This window comes from Heloderma suspectum, chromosome 1 (assembly GCF_057233095.1).
Source record: "Heloderma suspectum isolate Gila_16-S chromosome 1, 16-S_ref, whole genome shotgun sequence".
Lineage (NCBI taxonomy): Eukaryota > Metazoa > Chordata > Lepidosauria > Squamata > Helodermatidae > Heloderma > Heloderma suspectum.
In genome coordinates this window covers 52,852,301-52,869,796 of record NC_139458.1, presented here as the reverse complement: position 1 = coordinate 52,869,796, position 17,496 = coordinate 52,852,301, and the positions used below count along the sequence as shown (strand labels likewise).

At 41.4% G+C, this 17,496-nt stretch overlaps 1 protein-coding gene across 4 annotated transcripts in view; it reads right to left on the bottom strand.

Annotated features, from left to right (window-relative positions):
- Positions 1 to 17,496, bottom strand: part of SLC25A21 (solute carrier family 25 member 21) — a 438,251-nt gene that overhangs the window by 170,399 nt on the left and 250,356 nt on the right. For all 4 annotated transcript variants that reach the window (XM_084843384.1, XM_084843391.1, XM_084843370.1 and 1 more), the window contains exon 2: positions 13,588 to 13,636. In XM_084843384.1, coding sequence (XP_084699510.1) covers positions 13,588 to 13,616 — 29 coding nt within the window. In that variant the 5' untranslated portion in view covers positions 13,617 to 13,636. The remainder of the gene's footprint in view (positions 1 to 13,587; positions 13,637 to 17,496) is intronic.

Below are 17,496 nucleotides of genomic sequence, written 5' to 3'. Positions count from 1 at the left end.
TGCATTTAAACACAACAGTAACAGAATAAAAACAGTACTCAATCCCAAAGACCCACTTACATGCCAAAGGCCTGCTTGAATAAAAAGGTCTTTGCGTACTGGCAGGACAGCAGAGAGGGAGCAAACCTAACCTCCCTCGGCAGGGACTTCCACAGCCCAGAAGTCGCCACTGAGAAGGGCCTCTCTCATGTTGCCACCAAATGCACCTCTGAAGGAGAAGTATGGGAGAAGGCAGTCTTTCAGGTAGCCTGGTCCCAAGCCATATAGGGCTTTATAGGTCATAACCAGCACTTGGAACTGTGTCCAGAAACAGACCAGTAGCCAATGAAGCTGTTGCAACACGAAAGTCACATGGTCCCTGTAACTGGCCCTGGTCAACAGTCTGGCTTCAGCATCCTGGACCAGCTGGAGTTTCTAAACACTTTTCAAATGCAGCTCCATGTACAGTATGTTACAATAGTCCAAATGTGATGTGGCTGTGGCCTGATCAGATATCTCTAGGAACAGGGGGAGTTGGTGCACCCATTGAATTTCACAGTGGCCAACCAGAAAGTTCCAGAAAGCCCACAACCAGGGCACAAAGGCAGCAGACTTCCCATGCTGTTGCTTCCCAAATTGTTGCCTCTGATCCATATAGTCATCAGGACTAACAGAAAGGCAGTCAAGCGCCACCTGGTTATGTGTGAGCTTCAGCTTCTTGGTACCTTTCCACCCTCAAAAAAGTGAGGAAATAAAAGAGAGAGAAGTAGAGCAAAATCATGTGACCAGTTTCTGTTGAAGGGAGCAGAGGATAGAAACAAGCACAGCTAGAGGCAATTCTTTGCCAACTGATGAGGATTCCTTTACCAAATCTGTGTTGACCTATCTTATTTTATGCAATCACTCAAAGGTTGCAATCCAGTGCACTTACCTGAGAGTAAGTCGCATTGAACTCAGTGGTGTTTAGTTCTAGAAAATGGGCACAGGATGCATATTAAGAGAATTGGTAGTCACTTCACTTGCTCCAACACCAAGGCCTTCAAAAAGTTATTTTTCTGTTATGATTTGGGGTGGGAATGGATAACTTAAAAAAAAAGTAGGTATGCATGGTTCCAGGAAGGAAAAATATACTTGTCACTCATTTTCTATGCAATAAAAAACTGTTATATAGTGTGTGTGTGTGTGTGTGTGTGTGAGTGGGGGGGGGGGGACCGTGGTTTTGAGGCCTACTGATTCTTGCAATCATTCCTACTACGTATACAACAGTTATGTTACACTATACATTTTTTAAAAACTTCTGAGAATTTAAACACATTTCTACAGAAAACAGAACACACGCAATGACACATTTTCATGGCCATATTTGTTTGTAGTCAATAGTTTAATTTTTAAAATGTTTAAGAAAAGCAACAACGAATTTCCCCAGAAAAATCCTTTTTTAAGCATCAGACATGAAAAAAAGATTTTGTGAATTAAACCCAGAAACAATCAGGTAAAGGGGGGGGGGAGTGATGGAGTTCAAATAAAATTACCTTTCACCCTTTCCACCATTATTTTTGCAGTAACAGGGCCTGCTAAAATCTGAAAGTAATAGAAACACAGCTATTTGATGAGATAAATGAATTTATACTAAGCTTGGTTTTCTAGATACCCGTGGTGCAAACACTCCTGAGGGACAAAATATAACAAGAAAAACATGGAGTCTGAACTCAAAGCAAACATAAAAGCTTTACTTACAAAAAAATCAATTACACAGTCCAATTTGTTTTTACCAGAAGGCAAAGAAAACGTGGTTAGCATGTTTCAGCATCCAAACACCTTTCCTAGATCTATGCATGTTTCACCAAACATTACATGACGGCAATTTCTAAGAAACAAACTAGCAATTAGACCCACCTGCCTAAAGTGCCTGTGCTCTGTTCACACTTCATGTGGTATCTTAAAGTGACAGCATATTAAAATGTCAATACAACATTTTTTTTACATTATATATATAAATGTAATGCAAAAGCAACAAGAAGTGCAATTAAATTCACACCTAGAATATAACGATGTTCAGTCCATCCTTTCCGCATTGAGGAGAAAAATTAGGTAATTGCTTAGCTATGACAGAAAACACTTTAAAGCACCCACAGCACACAAAATAAACTGTGAATGAATATGAATCAATAAACAAGGGAAGCACACAGTTTATTGTTAATATAATATAGTTTGTCAAGATAATCAGTAACAGCAACACAGAATGCTATTCCACTAAGTGTGTGGAACATGGGGAGGTGCTCTAAGAAATTAGACATGGGTCTAATTTTTACACCACAAATCATAATGCAAACTGTGCATGCACATGTATTATTTCTAGGGTTTGAGTCAAAGAGGGGTGTGTGTGTGTGTGTGTGTGTGTGTGTGTCATGCAAAGCCAGTGTGGTGTAGTGGCTAGAGTGTTGGACTGGGAGTTGGGAGATCTGGGTTCTAGTCCCCACTCAGCCATGGAAGCTCACTGGGTGACTTTTGGCCAGTCACAGACTTTCAGCCCAACCTACCTCACAGGGTTGTTACTGTGAGGATAAAATGGAGAAAAGGATTATGTACACCGCTTTGGGATACTTGGAGGAAAAAAGAGGGATATAAATGCAATCAATCAATCAATCAATCAATCAAAGCAATGGTGAAAAGCTCCCTGCTTCTGGCAACAACAAAAAGCACATTGCTTTAAAAGGAATAGAAATGCTCACCCATTCAGAGTGAAGGCTATGCTGAATCAAAAAATACTGTCCTCATTCTTTCAACTGGCTTTGTTTGCCCTCTGCAAGGTCATCATGTAGCCAAATCTACATGATCCCGAGTTGGCTGGGATCACCCATGTGACTGTTTCCCCGGAAATAGGCCCAGAGAAGAAAAGAAAAGAAAAACAACAGTGTCAAACCCACAGAAGAAGAGAAAGGTAAATAATGGCAGCAGGCTGGCATGAAAAGAAAAAAGATGTTCATTCACCAAATGTCTGGATTTTTCAGAAACCAGCTACCCAAAAATACTCCTTTCAGCCTGAAAAACAAAATGGGCAGACATTCAGCAGAGCCCTATTTTCCACCACGCTCTGATTAAAATGGGTCTAAGTGAGAAAGAAATGTGAAAGAAAATTATTTACTGGATTGGAACAAACAAACCAGAAATACACTTATTAAAAAATTCCCATTCCTACAATGGCAATAGGCCTGTTCAGGCTTCTGTGCCTTTAACAGAAGTATGGCAGGGAGAAACTCAACAGCAGTTTTCCCCACTTTGTGAACAAATGCTCATGTAGCTGTTAAAGGCATATAAACCCTGCCGGTGGGGAGGGAATGGCAACTCTGGTCAGGAAGGAAGGGACAGGCTGGGCAGAAGCAGCAGTGTTCAGGCACACACCACAGAGGAAATCAGAAGAGTTATTCAGGGCAACATCAAGTAAGGAGTACAGAAATGTAAACAACCTGTTGTTCTGCAAAAAATCATGAGTTTGGTTTGTAGCTGGATACAGCGGAAGTAAGTCAGAACAGTTGGCAGCGTTATACTGGGGCAGAAGTCAGCAACTGCAGGACTGAGGGGCAAATCTGGCTTCTTGAGAGGTACTGTTTGGCTCTGCATTGACCAATCTAGAAGTGAAAGAGGTGCAAGGAAAGGAGTTTCTGTAGCCACAGAACTTGCTGGGAGATCACTATTTAGGTCATGGATATTGAGTTGTAAGCCCACCAGCCTCTTCTGCATCAGAAGTGGTCCTCCAGGAAAATTAATTGCTGACCAGAGTGCAAGACCTACAACAAAGCCCACTTCAGGGCCTTGCTAGAACTCATGTGGGGAAAGACCCTAACATCTCACTCTGAAAATATCATCACTCTAAGCGCCTGCTAGGCAGGTGGTGCAATTTTCTACAGATAAATAAATACATAAAATGTTCTGTTGCTTGTGAGGTTAGAGAGAAAACTCCACCATCCAAGAGGAGTGCAGAGAGGTTGGCCCCAAGCCACTTGGGCTTTTATAGGTCAAAATATTTGATTTGTGCCTGGAGAGACACTGGAAGCCGGTGCAGATCTTGAGGCACCAGAGATATGTTCCTGCTGACAACTTGGCCACCCATATTCTGATATTCCCATTGACATTTCTGATGCTCATGTGGCAAATTCATCCCTTTCCCAGAGGGAATGCAGCTGCTGCATCAACCAGCGTTACTGAAAATTGCTCCATGTGTCGACACAATTTGGGCATCCATAGTCCAGGCTGGATGTAAAAATGCCCCCAAGTGGCTGACCTGATCGTCAAGGGTGACTGCAACCACATCCAGGGCAAGACAAGCATCCTGTCCACAGTTAGCTGCACTCTAATTCCCATGACATATCTGTCTGGTCTGCACTGGGTTTCAGTTTATTAGCCCTCACCCAGCCCATCACTGACTCATCAGTCCCTTCTCTTTTTGTCCCTTTTTTTTGTGCACAAACTCTTACTTCCTCTCCTGCAGCTGCCTTCACCAGTGGTACTGCTGTCCACCTCTGATTGCTTGGTGTCCCATTTAATGCCTGCACCCAGAAAACATTGAATGACCCCTCCTGCCCAACAGATAAGCCTTCCCTAATTGACATGCACCACTGGCATCTGACTGCCGTAGAAGCCAAGCAAATGGTAGGAGAGGCTGGATTCTGGGGGCTTTGATGAGCCGGCTCTGGAGTGCTAGCTATTTGCTAATGTGATGCTTTGTACTAATTTGCCACGCTGGGCCATCTGTCACTGAATATATCACCCTGTGGGTTTGGAAGTATAAGGTCAAGTTTCTATGGTTCAGACATAGAACAGAACTGCTAATATCTCTTTCTGGGGGATTAAATCTGTCATGATGCAGGTTTTGACATAGAAAGCTCCAAATAGCTTGGATCTGCCTTAGATGTCTGAAGTTACCTTGCTACTTCTGCCATTTAGAGCCACTGTGGTGTGGCGGTTAGTGTGATGGGCTGGGACTCAGGATATCTGGGTTCTAGTCCCCATTTGGCCATGAGGCTCATTGGGTGACTTTAGGCCAGGCACTGACTCTTGACCTAACCTACCTTACAGTGTTGTTGTGAGGATAAAAAGGAGAGGAGAAGGAGGAGGAAAATCAAGTCCCTTTTGGGCTCCTTCGAGGAAAAGGTGGGATATCAATATAACAAATAAATAAAGTTGTCCTTAAATGAACTTCCTCTTGAATGAATACACCGCCATTTGGAGCTGACATGGAGGCAACAGGATGTGGAAGCATTTGGGCCTGATTGCTGCTGGTTCCCTGTCAGTTGCAATACCAACCCTGCTGTGACGAAGAGGTCAAGGGCAACTCAGTCACCCTTTTCCCAAGATTAACCCAAGATCCAATTATAGGGTTGGGGGATGATGTCATATGTAGGGATTTCCCCCCTGAAACATTGTATGCAGGTAGAGATGGGAGAATCAGTGAAGCTCAAGCTTATGGAGGTTCTCCAAATTCCACCTTGAGCTCCATCCACCTTGTTGCTGTTCCTGAGCTCCCCCCACCCCCCACTGTTTAAAAAGGAAAAGAATGCATTTGGGTATGAAGTTTTTGTACGTGCACACCCAAATGCAACTTTTCCCTATTGAGCAAAGCATCAAAATGCGCATTTTCCTAAAGTATGCATTTTGCGAACGAGCATTGCAGTCGTGAGAATGTGCGAGCTTTGCCAACAAAATGCATTCGCAGGTGGGAACAGGGCCAGTTCTGGTCTGAAACGAAAGGGGATGAAATTCTCCTGCATCTCTAGCTGCAGGCCTCTTGTTCACCCTTTTCCATCCTAGTGCCCTCCAGACGTTTTGATTTTCAACTCCCATCAGCCCCAGCCAGCATGGCTAATGGTCAGGAAAGCTGGGAGTTGTAATCTAAAACATCTGTAGGGTACCATGTTGGAGAAGGCTGCTCTAGATACTTTCTATTACTATAATTTAGTAATATAATAGGACATAAATTGCTAAACTTTCATAATGATGCATATTAGCAAGGCTAATTAAGAACAAGTTCAGGAATCATACCGCTGTGCCTGCAAAGCATAGCTTATATTGCCACACTTTCACTAGCTGCCACTTTATGCTATAATTAGAGAAGGTTAAAACAGTGTTCCTGCTTCTTTAGAAATATTTTTTTGCATCCTCTTGAGAAATGAATAATAAAAATGGAACTCTCTCTTGCCAAGAACACAGTGAAGATGGGAGGTTTTTTTGTACTTGTATCCTTGCTCGCTGAGAGGATTCTTGTTTCTCAAAAGCCCCTCTAGGCTTAGAATACACAGTGTTACATCTGCTAGCAAAAACACACAAAAAGCTCATAAAGCGAGATACTATCTGACTCTTTATTTATTTACATGATTGATTTGGCAACCATTAGCTTAATACAGTTATTTTTAGGGCCTTATTTAAATACTGCATTAATGGCCAACCTTTATGAGAATGATTGGCAATGGTACAGTTAAACAGCACTTGAAGCATTTATGGCTCTCTTCTTTTGTACCAGCAATTTCGAAACACCAGTGAACTGAAAAGCACCCCAACACATGCAACACAAACACACACACACACACACACACACACTTGTAAAGAGGTAAGCCATCCCTCTTCTTCAGGGATATGTTAAACAGAGGCTGTACCCATAAATTATCTCACATTAGTTTAGTTGTACGAGAGATAAAAAGTTAAATATGGGGGGCTTTGTATTATCTTTAAAACGAAGTGGTTCCTTGGTTACTTAATTCAGACATGTTCCATTGCTGGTTAGAAATCAGGCATGACAGTGGTCTAACCCTGAATTTTTGTCCATGGGTAAGAAACTAGGCATGACCACAGTCTACCTCGATTGTGATTTAATGTTTTATACCACCGACAAATCATTAACATCTGTTATTAACCCACCCAGTCATTCTGTTAAAATGTTTTGAAATATCTTATGTGTATCATGGATGTCTCCAACCTCATCCCATTTAACCTTTCCCAGCTGCTTGATCCTCTTTTTAAATATCCCTTTAAAAAATGTATACATAAAGAAAAAAGCATTCCCTGATCCTTTGTATTCAGGCTGTGGTTCTTTTAGCTCCAACATCTGCTCACTTCCCCACTTCAACTCCCATTAAAAAAAGGTATTTTTCTTGTAAATATAATCCACTGTACTTTCCACCATCTCTTCTCATTCCAACAATATATTATGATTTCCTAATATACATTTTTAAAACAACAACATCAACAAGAACAACAAAGTTGCATGCACACAAGGTTCAATTCCCCCCACCTACTAGAAAACCCATTTAGGGCACAATCTAATGCATGTTTATAAAGAAAAAAATCCTATAATTCCTAGCATTCCTCAGCCAGCAGTACTGGCTGGAGGGTTCTGGGAGTTATAGGACTTTTTTTCTGTCTAAACATGCATAGGATTGTGACCTTACATGAGTATTTCCCCATCATAGAGGATTGGTTGGGATATCTGACGGTACAAAGCAGGGGAAAAAATGAGAAAACCCTGTATTTTGGAGAGGGTGAGAAGTTCAGATAGAAACTACATTCTGAACTACTACTAGGAAGAAAACAGTAAAAAGCTTGTCTTGTCAGAAAATAATGGAAGATGTATCTTAAGTGGATGGAATGCCTCTTAGGATGGAATCTTAAGTGGATGGAATGCCTCTTAAAGTACAATTAATTTCAAGTCTGTATTAATAGGTAGAAGCCCAAGCTAGAATAATGGAAGGCTTTAGCATAACTAGCTCAGATTGAGGGTCTGAAATTATGTTCTACATATGCTGTCATAAATTATTATCTACACTTGCCCTGCTGTAGCCGGTGAGATGATGGATTCACAACAACAAAGAAAAATTTTACAAGGTACTCCTAAAAGTACTTCATAGAGGTACCCTTATTTCTTCACCACTGTAGATGGGCTACACCTCCCACTTTTTCTACCCAAAGGCGATAATGTTAGTGAACCCGAAGAAGACTGTCCCAAAGAGTTCTGTTTTCTAGATAGGAAGTAGTCCTCGGCCCTTTTCAGGCATTTGCATGAGGGCTGAGAGTGTGCCCCCTTTAATAGGGCTGAAAGGCAAAACCAAAGCACATGGATTCAGGGCAGAACCTAGCAGCTCAGAGGTGAAGAACCTGGAAGAATCTGGCAGGTCAAGGGTTGAACAAAGAAAGAATCGGGTAGATTGCGGCAAAAGCCAGGGCAGAAACTATCTGGGAGGCAATGACTGTTGCTTTTTTTTTTTTTTTATAAGGGAGATGTCATTGCAAATGTGGATTATGGAAGGAAACCCTCAGGCTCTTGATGAGGGGTGGGTAACCTCGGGCATGTGAGTCAACTCCGGTGCTCCTGAGGTCCCAATTCAGACCTCTGCAGTTTCCCAGATGGCCACACACCCTTTTCCTTGACTGCCAATTATTTGGTTTCCTGGCTTTTGTGCAGTTTTTTCCCCTTTCTAAATGGTGGAAATGCCCCTCCTAAGGCTTAGTGACTGGCAGTAAGAGCTCTAAGCTAAAATAGGCTGGCATTTTTGGTATTCTGCTCCTGTGCCTTTTGCTTTCAGCTCCACTCACCACTGGAATGAGGCCCCGTGAGACCTTCTTCAAAACTGAATTCGGCCTTCTGGCTCAAAGAGGTTCCCCACCCTTGCTTTTGACAAATGATGAGTGGAACCCCTCTTTCTGCTGGGGATGTGTTGCTATAGAAGGGTTAACCAAGCTTTGCAAGTAGCAGTCATAGAAGCAATACTCTACCAGTACATTAGATGTTTGCTTGTTTGTTTGTTTCAAGGATTTAGATGCCACTCTTCAGTAAAGCTTCCAGGATATTTTTTTGTAAAACAAGATAAAGTATATTAATGACATATATCACATAACAACGTGTTAAAAAGAGAGAAGAAAAATACATTACATTTTAAGGTATCCCTATTCTTCAGTTACTCCTATACTCACGTATCTCTAGTCCTCAGTCCTGCTTCAGCAGCCTCCCCATTCAGGTTGGAGCTGTATGAGCCCCCAACCCCCATGCTCATGACACAAGGTGAGCTTGTTTTCTAGTCATCTTCTAATGCAAGGGTGGCTCCAGATGTTTTGGCCTACAACTCCCTCACCATTAGCTATGCTGGCTAGGGCTGGTGGCAGTTACAGCTGGAGGGCCACATGCTCTACTGGATACTCATACTACCATCAACATGTAGTCCATTTGGACATACTGAGAAAATTTCAAAATTAAACGTGCAATCCTATGTATGTTTAGTCATTTAAAAAGTCCTACAACTCCGAGCATGCTCCAGCCAGCCATGCTGGGGTTGTAGGACTTTTTTTCTGTCTAAACATGCATAGGATTGTGCCCTAAGTCTGTCTGACACAGGATTGTGCGTTGAGCCATTCAAAGACCAGGACCCATTTGCAAATCAGCAAGGCATTAATGGGGGCGGGGGGAGATAACCATGCATGGCTGGCTTGGAAATGCTGGGAGTGGTAGGACCTTTTTCTGTCTACACATGCATAGGATTGCACCCTAAGTTTAATTAAATTACTGTTCCTTTTATTTGAAAGGATCGTAAATTTATAACTTTGGGGTCGTCTCTACAGAGGATTAGGAAAGGAATGCTTTAAAATAAACCCCCTCTTTAGCTTGCATATTAATAGCATTCTTCACTTTGAAGCAAGAATTAAATTGGAATGGGCTATCTAGTTGGGTCTATTAGTCAATATGCCCATATTAATTGCTAACAGATTCTAAGTAAACAAACAGCAAATGACCGAATCCCATTGAACTAAATGGGACTTACCTTTGAGCAGACATAACATAGAATTGCACTGTTACGCACCCTATTCTAATTGCTAAGAACAGAAGGCCAGCGAGGCAATCTCATAATGCAGTATAACGGCAATCAATAAAGACAAGTAACAGTAAAAAAAAAAGTCTTCAGACTTGACACAGGGATTATGACTTACCCTCATTACATACAATAAACTGTATTTAACTAGACCAACAAAACAGGACACTATTGTGGATCGAGATAAGGTTAGAAACAAAAAGACCTCTGATAGTGATAATTATCTTCAACTTGAATAGTTTTAGAATTATTCAAGCAGTCTTACTTAAATAGAAAAATGGATTTCAGCAATCTTACTTAAATAGAAAAATGCAAAGAATCAAAGAGAAATTAATGATATAAATGGAAAAAAACACTTGCAAAACAACCTCTGGAAAGAGATCAGAAACACATGGCAGAAACTGGCCTGCTCTAAAGGCCAAAACATCAGAAATTAGGACACAAGAATAAACTGGAAAAGAATAGCTAGCAGAGAAATGTGAGATTAATTTTTCACAAAAGTGGGGCTTTGCCATGGAATACACCCAGGCATGCCTGTGTTTCATATAGTACAAGAGATGTTTGACCTAGAGTGTTGTTTTAGCTAATAGGCAGTAGCAAGCTGTGAAATCTAGATAATACAAGGCACAGAGCTCTCCCAAAATTTAGGAATGTTTGGCTACACCTAATGTGATGTGGTTGAAGTATGCCGAGATGGGTGTTCTACATGCTAGCCAAAGTTACTTCGTTACTGTGCACTCTTCCTAATTTCTAATCCTTACGGTATTCTTCAACTCAGAATATGTTTCATCATAGTTTTCACCTTACCAATGAGCCACGCTATACAGAGAGAAAAATCACATAATCTAGTCCTTGCTGGACTAGAACCACTTCAGATCTGAAATCACTTCAGACTGCAGATGGGGAACTGCATGTTTCAATCCTCTCCCATATTCATAAACAAACCAACTAACCTCCTGACACTTCCCTTACATAGGAAAGGAGGAAGCTGCCTTATAGCAAGTCACACTATTGTCCCATCTAAGTCAGTATTGTCTACAACAGAGGTAAGCAACCTGGTGCCAGTGGACACCAATGTGCCCCCAGCAACCTTTCTTGGTGCCTGCCAAGGTCCCATACACCTCCCACTTATTTTTTTTTAATTGACACATTTTTTTTACTGGCAGCTGGAATTGCTGTGGAATAGGTTTCTGTTAGTGCTGAAAACTATGGCTTCAAAGATGTGTAGTGTGTTGGGGATCAGCCCCCACCTCTGCTTTGTGCTCAGTCTTTTGGGCAGGTTACTTATCCTTTGTCATACTACACATGGCAGCCATTTTGTGGTGGTGCCTAGGACAGTTTCTCAATTTGCCAAATGCACCTATGGCCAAGAACAGTTGCCTACCCCTGGTCTACACTGACTGGCAGTGGCTCTCCAGGGTGTCAGACAGGAGTCTCTCTGAGTTATTATACCTGAAGATGCCAGGGATTGAACCTGGAACCTTTGACATGCAAATCATCTGCTCTACCACAGAGCTGTGGTCCAAACATTAGCATATCTGGCAAAACACTAGGCTACTTTAGATTCCTTCCTCCTGGCATTCTGTCTTTATATGTACAGGATGTTGTCTATACAGAAAATTATTTTGCTTCGCAGGAGACTACATTTGAATATTTGTAATATTTGAAAACAACAGCAAATCATATAGAGTTGTCATACCAGTATCAGGATCCACCAGGAATATGAGACTTCTAATTAGGTGGAGCTGAGGAAAAACAGAATCCTGGATGACGCTAGCCCTATTTGGGCATCCTGAAACCCACTTACAGTACCTCAACACATGAGCGGAGCTGTGCCACATAATCCCACCCCCAGATGTCACTCATGTGAGTCACTCTCCTAGGTGTTCATGCATAGGGTGCAAAGTCTTGGTGAGGGAGGGGGGAGTCCTATGCACATACAACTGCAAACCTATTAAAATAAATAAATGAATATCTCCAGTGAGGAATAGATAGATTAGTATGAATTTCTGGACCATAACAGATAGATCAGTATATTTCACATATCTTCACTCATAAACCCATTCTGTCCCATTTCTGCATTATTCTGCAATTTTTTGAATTGAAATATGCATTTTGAATGTATCTTCTCGCAAACTATACATGTCTACACATATTTTTCCTAAAGTGTGCCTTTTTAAATGCATTTTGGTACATTTTATGAGCTGAGAACTGCACTGCAACATTTAGAGAGTAATTTAAAAGTTACTGACTGAGCAAATATTTACTAATCACATGTGTCTATCCTAACATTATTGTTTTTGTTTCATTTAAGATGAATCCCAGGCAACTGAGGGGAAACATGTGCATCTTAGCTGACAGTTTGGTATCTGACAATACTTGCTCAGTGAACACTGAAATTTCTTCAGGAAACTGTATGCCTGTAAAACCAGATTGCACAAATATTTGTAGACATAAACACAAAGGAAAAGGAGGAAAATTACATTATAAATCCATGCAAATATTGACAGATGTATTTAATATTACTTTATTTTTCCTGGTTCATTCCTCTTTAGTCAAATTGTCAGTGCTTTCAGATGCTGATTCCTGTCTTGTGATATGCTATTTTTTGAGGTATTACAACTGATACCACAAAAGTAGGTATTCCACCTGTGCTCAAGTTTGGCCCTTAAGCACATGCTTAATTCTCCCACTGAAATCAATGGGACTTAAAATTGTTCAGCTTGGATGCAAAAGGGTTTCCATGTGATTAAAAGGGATATGACTAGAAATCTTAACTTTTTATTCCCAGATATGAGTGAAAATTCAACAACTATTTTAATGGGCTACTGTATTTCCGTGTGTGCTTAGTCTAGAAACAATAAAACTGAAAGGGTATATAGACACACAAACCTACCAGTGGGCTAAATTCCTTAGATTTGTAATGTCAGTTATCCAGAGATGCAGATGTCCTCACACATGATCAACATGTGTGTGAAAGGCAGAAGGTAAAGAAAGGCAGCAGCGGTCCCCATTCCAACCCAGTTAAGTCCCTTGTCCTAACCGTGACAGCAAATGTTATTTAGAGATACTATTGGAAAACATTTAACTTGACAACAAAAAAGTGATACTTCCCCCTTTAACTTAAAACATTATGATTACGGCTAAGGGCCCTCATTAAATGTACAGGTTAGTGCTTTTCCCAAATCGACTGTGCAGGTGGAACATACCCAGCTACAAATTTTATGTTTGGAAGTCACTGAACATGCCTGAAAGGTAGCTAGCGTGAAACCACCCAACTGGCATGTGCAAATACAGGTTTAAAGAATTCTCATTTTTGCTGACTTTCAAAAAACAAATCTGGCTGTGTCAAATCACATTTACCATCAATATTATTTTATTTCTCAGGCAATATGACATTTTTAGTTTCAAGTCAAAACATTACTTCAGGTGATAAATACGGTTGGAAAGAAAATATAACCATGCTGCGCTCCCCTCCTCCCTTGTTTTTAAAAAATAGAACAGGATCTCAGGCTGTCACCTGAAGAGAGCACATTTTATAAAGAAGTATTTAGCACCTCCAGATGACCTCCAAGCAGAAATGCATCATGCTATTCAAATTCTGCCTGTCAAATGCGCTGAAACACAGTAAGTAAATATAAATGCCATTAAAGGGAGAAGTTATCTTACTTGGACAAGTTCTAGCGTTTTGAGTTCTGACAGCTTCCAATTTGGATGCCTTCCAGTGTCAATAAAACTTGTTCAAGCAGAACCTTACCTGGTTTTCACCACATCGAGGGGGTGCATCAGGCAAATTTCTACAAGACCTGTAAGATGATAGAGAAGAGAAGCCTGGTAAATACATTTGATCTCTACAATTATTGAAGTATCAAATGTTCCAGTGCAAAGCATGTTCAGCAAAGAGAACAAGTATAACAGAAAGGCATGCATAGTCTCCTTTTATTCTCCAAGGGTCTTCTTTTTGAGACAAAGTAAAGTTTTGTGACAAAGTAGATCCGGATAAAAAGCTACTGCAGAGGAGTGCCTAAGACAGAGCCAAGAGGTTGCTGGTTCAAATGTCACCTCTGCCATTCATTCACTCTGTGATCTTAGGTGACCCACTATTCCTCAGCCTCAGTGTCTCATCTGCTATGCTGGAATAATGATAATTCTGCTGGTCTGCCTCACAGGGCTGTTGTAATGATTCATGAGGTAAACACTTGGAACACTTGAAATGTGCAGTAGAGATGCTAATGAATATTAAGAACATTAACTCCAGTCCAATCTGCTTTCAATTTTTGATTATATCTTGAGAATGCTAAACAGGCATTAAACAGCAGCATACTGGGGCTGCCAACAGATATGACAAACCCTGAAACACCACTAAGGCAGGGTTTTGTAAGGTGCCAGAGACTCAAACCACGGATTCAGGCAGCAGCAGTTCTGCTAGTCATAATGGTTATATACTACCTCCAGGAACATGAACGAATATCATAAGCACATAGGAACATAAGAAGTGCCATGCTGAATCAGACCAAGGATCCATCTAGTCTAGGACACTGTCTACACAGTGGCCATGCAGGTGCTTGTGGAAAGCCCACAAGTAGGACATGAGTGCAATAGCACCCTCTTGCTGTTAATGTTAGTCTAACTTAACCCCTATTCATTTCAATGGGTCTACTCTAAGTAGGACTAACATTGGATACAACTCTATATCATTATTGCTCCAGTTCCTTGGTTCCTCAATCTGAGCAACTCTTTGCACCAATTAGCAATGCAGACTCTCCCTCTTGCATGGCCTTACCAAGTCAGTATCGCACCATAAGCCCATCTGTGATCAAGACACATACTTCTGGCAATTGAATCGCCAGATCCAGCACCTGGCCAGTCTTCGACCATGTTATCTTTCTTTGGACCTTTGTCTGCCCGCACCAGAACTGGACGCCAAACCTGCCCAAGTCCTGACACATTCCCCCACCCCACCCCCAAGGGGCTATATGCAATCTCCCAAACCCCACTTTTCCCATCAATAATCAAACATCATGACAATTTGGTGTGGCGCTGGTTTGAGTTTCTTAGCCTCTGCAGGACAAATGTTTAATGCAGGCCTTTTTCCAGCAAATGAATCAGATGAATTCCACTTCCATTGGCAAGACATTTGTTTTGGTAACTTCAAGATTCTATTAGCTTTATGTGTTTCCTAAAGGATAAAAATATTTTCTTTGTTCTCATCATTTACTTATACAGTAGGTTTGCATAGTTAGTTCATTTCCCAAGGCAGCCCTCTCTGCGTAATAACCAAGAATGTATGCGTATATATGGAAATGGAGGCCTATAAGAAAGAAAGAAAGAAAGAAAGAAAGAAAGAAAGAAAGAGAGAGAGGAAGGCAGGCAGGCAGGCAGGCAGGCAGGAAAGGCAGAAAAGGCAGGCAGGCAGGCTTGGCAAAATAATAAATAACAATAATAATGCAAATGGGTTGTATCCAATACTGTCCTTCTGCTAGCGGAACAGACTGAAGGATTGAATTTCCTCTCCCGGCTGCAATCCCCTGTGCTGCCACCCCCATGCTGCTCCAGAGGGCTGGTGGAAGATTTGTGGGGGGTGCGGGGGGGAGGGGAAGAGAAATTCCAGTTGCATGAGTGGACATCTGGTCATGTAACATTGCATTTAGCCTAACAACAACAACAACAACAACAACAACAACAACAACGGTAGAACAGTTCAGACGCAACATACAATTTCCTGTCAGTAGTAATAGCCGATTAACAGCACCCTACTTGAATAGTGGCCCAGAAAGTATGGAGGCTGTGCTGCATTTCTGGCAATCAGAACATTAAAAGTACAGGATCTCCTTCAGGTTAATATTTATCAGATTTGTAGATTCTTTTCACAAAGAGATAATTATTATAATTGCACCTAAGGATGCAATCCTATGCATGTTTAGAAAGAAAAAATCCTACAAATCCCAGCATGCCCCAGCCAACAAGGCTGGCTGGGGAAAGCTGGGAGTTGTAGGACTTTTTCCTGTCTAAACATGCATAGGATTGCACCCCTAGTTACTAAACAGACTCCCACAAACAACAAATTCCAATCTCCATGGGAGCTCCATTGGAGGACAAGGGTGCATATGGAGCTTTGAACAGAAGCCTTAGAATAGGATTGTACAACACTTACCAAAAAGTTATTTACAACTAAAGTCCCATCCATAATTTGATCAGATCCAAAGATTCACTGATTATCCAACTTCCTAATAATTTTTTAGCCTCTTGCCACAACTGCCTTTTGTTTTTTAAAATGTAGTAACCTTAAATTCAGAGAGAAAATGCCCAGGGGAGACCAACATATCCCATTTTAATTTCCTCTTTTTGTCCAGTAATATACGGATGTATTCGTATCTTCCCCTCACCAACATAAGCCCTTTTCAGGCATTCAAAATCCAAGGATAATGGGCTGTGGCAGACTAAGGGAGTCTTATGGGCTAAGGGAGACAGCAGGCTCTGTCCCTGACGTACAGACATTCATTAGAATGTCTGTAGAAGGCCCTTACGGTTCTGCAGTTGGACAGGCCAGGCCTTCAGATAGAGAAGAGAATGCTATGAATGGCTACTAGTCCTGATGACTCTCTGCTACCTCCAGTTAGGGATGTTGGAGAAATCTGCAACGGGATCAAAGGAGTTTGAATTCCTATGAATCCAACCTGCGGATTCTGCAGCAGACTGGCTTTTCCTGAGTCACATGGATTCCACAGACTTGTGGACCATTTTTTAAAAAAGACAAATTTCTGGAATTTTACACAAATTCAGTCATAGAAAAATGCATTAAAAAAAACCACTTGCTCAAAATGCACACTTTCTTCATAGGCTAAAGTAGGAAATTGTGCATTTGGGGGAGATTTGTGCATTTGGGGGAAGATTTGCGCACTTTGGGGGGATTTGCACATTTTCACTAGTGGGAATTGCAAATTCGGAATCTGATTTCATCCATGAGCAGGTGATGGACTGGAACATCCCTACCTCCAGTATCAGAGGCAGTATGCCTATGTATATCAGCTGCTGGGGAACATGGGCAGGAGGGTGCTGATGCACTCATGTCCTGCTTGTGGGCTTCCCATAGGCATCTGGTTGGCCACTGTGTGAACAGAATGCTGGACTAGATAGGCCTTTGGTCTGATCTAGCAGGGCTCCTCTTATGTTCTTATAGAGGACTCCTTCAAATAAAGGATTATCCACTTTAAAAGAGGACACATGGCCACCTTTCCCTTGGCTTTGATCTTTACAGCCCTAAATGGGTGGTGACTAGAATACCTTAGGAACTGTATCTCTCTGTATGATCCATTTGGGACATACATTCCACTTCAGAGATCCTCCTTCAGGTTCTGCTGCCACCTGATATCTGGAGGGTAGGTACACTGGGACTATGCCTTTTCAGTTGTGGGACACAGAATTTGGAATGGGCTTCCATTGACTTCCATTGGTGCCTGCCTTTAGGCAGGCAGTGAAGACAATTATATTTAAGTGAGCTTTTCTAAAAGATTTGTTTTGCTCTTTTGACACTGTTGTATTACTTGCTGTTGTATTTATTTTTAGAGTTTTTTAGGCTATTTTTTATTTTGCAATTTATGTTATGTTGTTTGGATTATGCTATAAGCTGCCTTGTGTACCTTGGTAGAAAGGCAGAATAGAAACT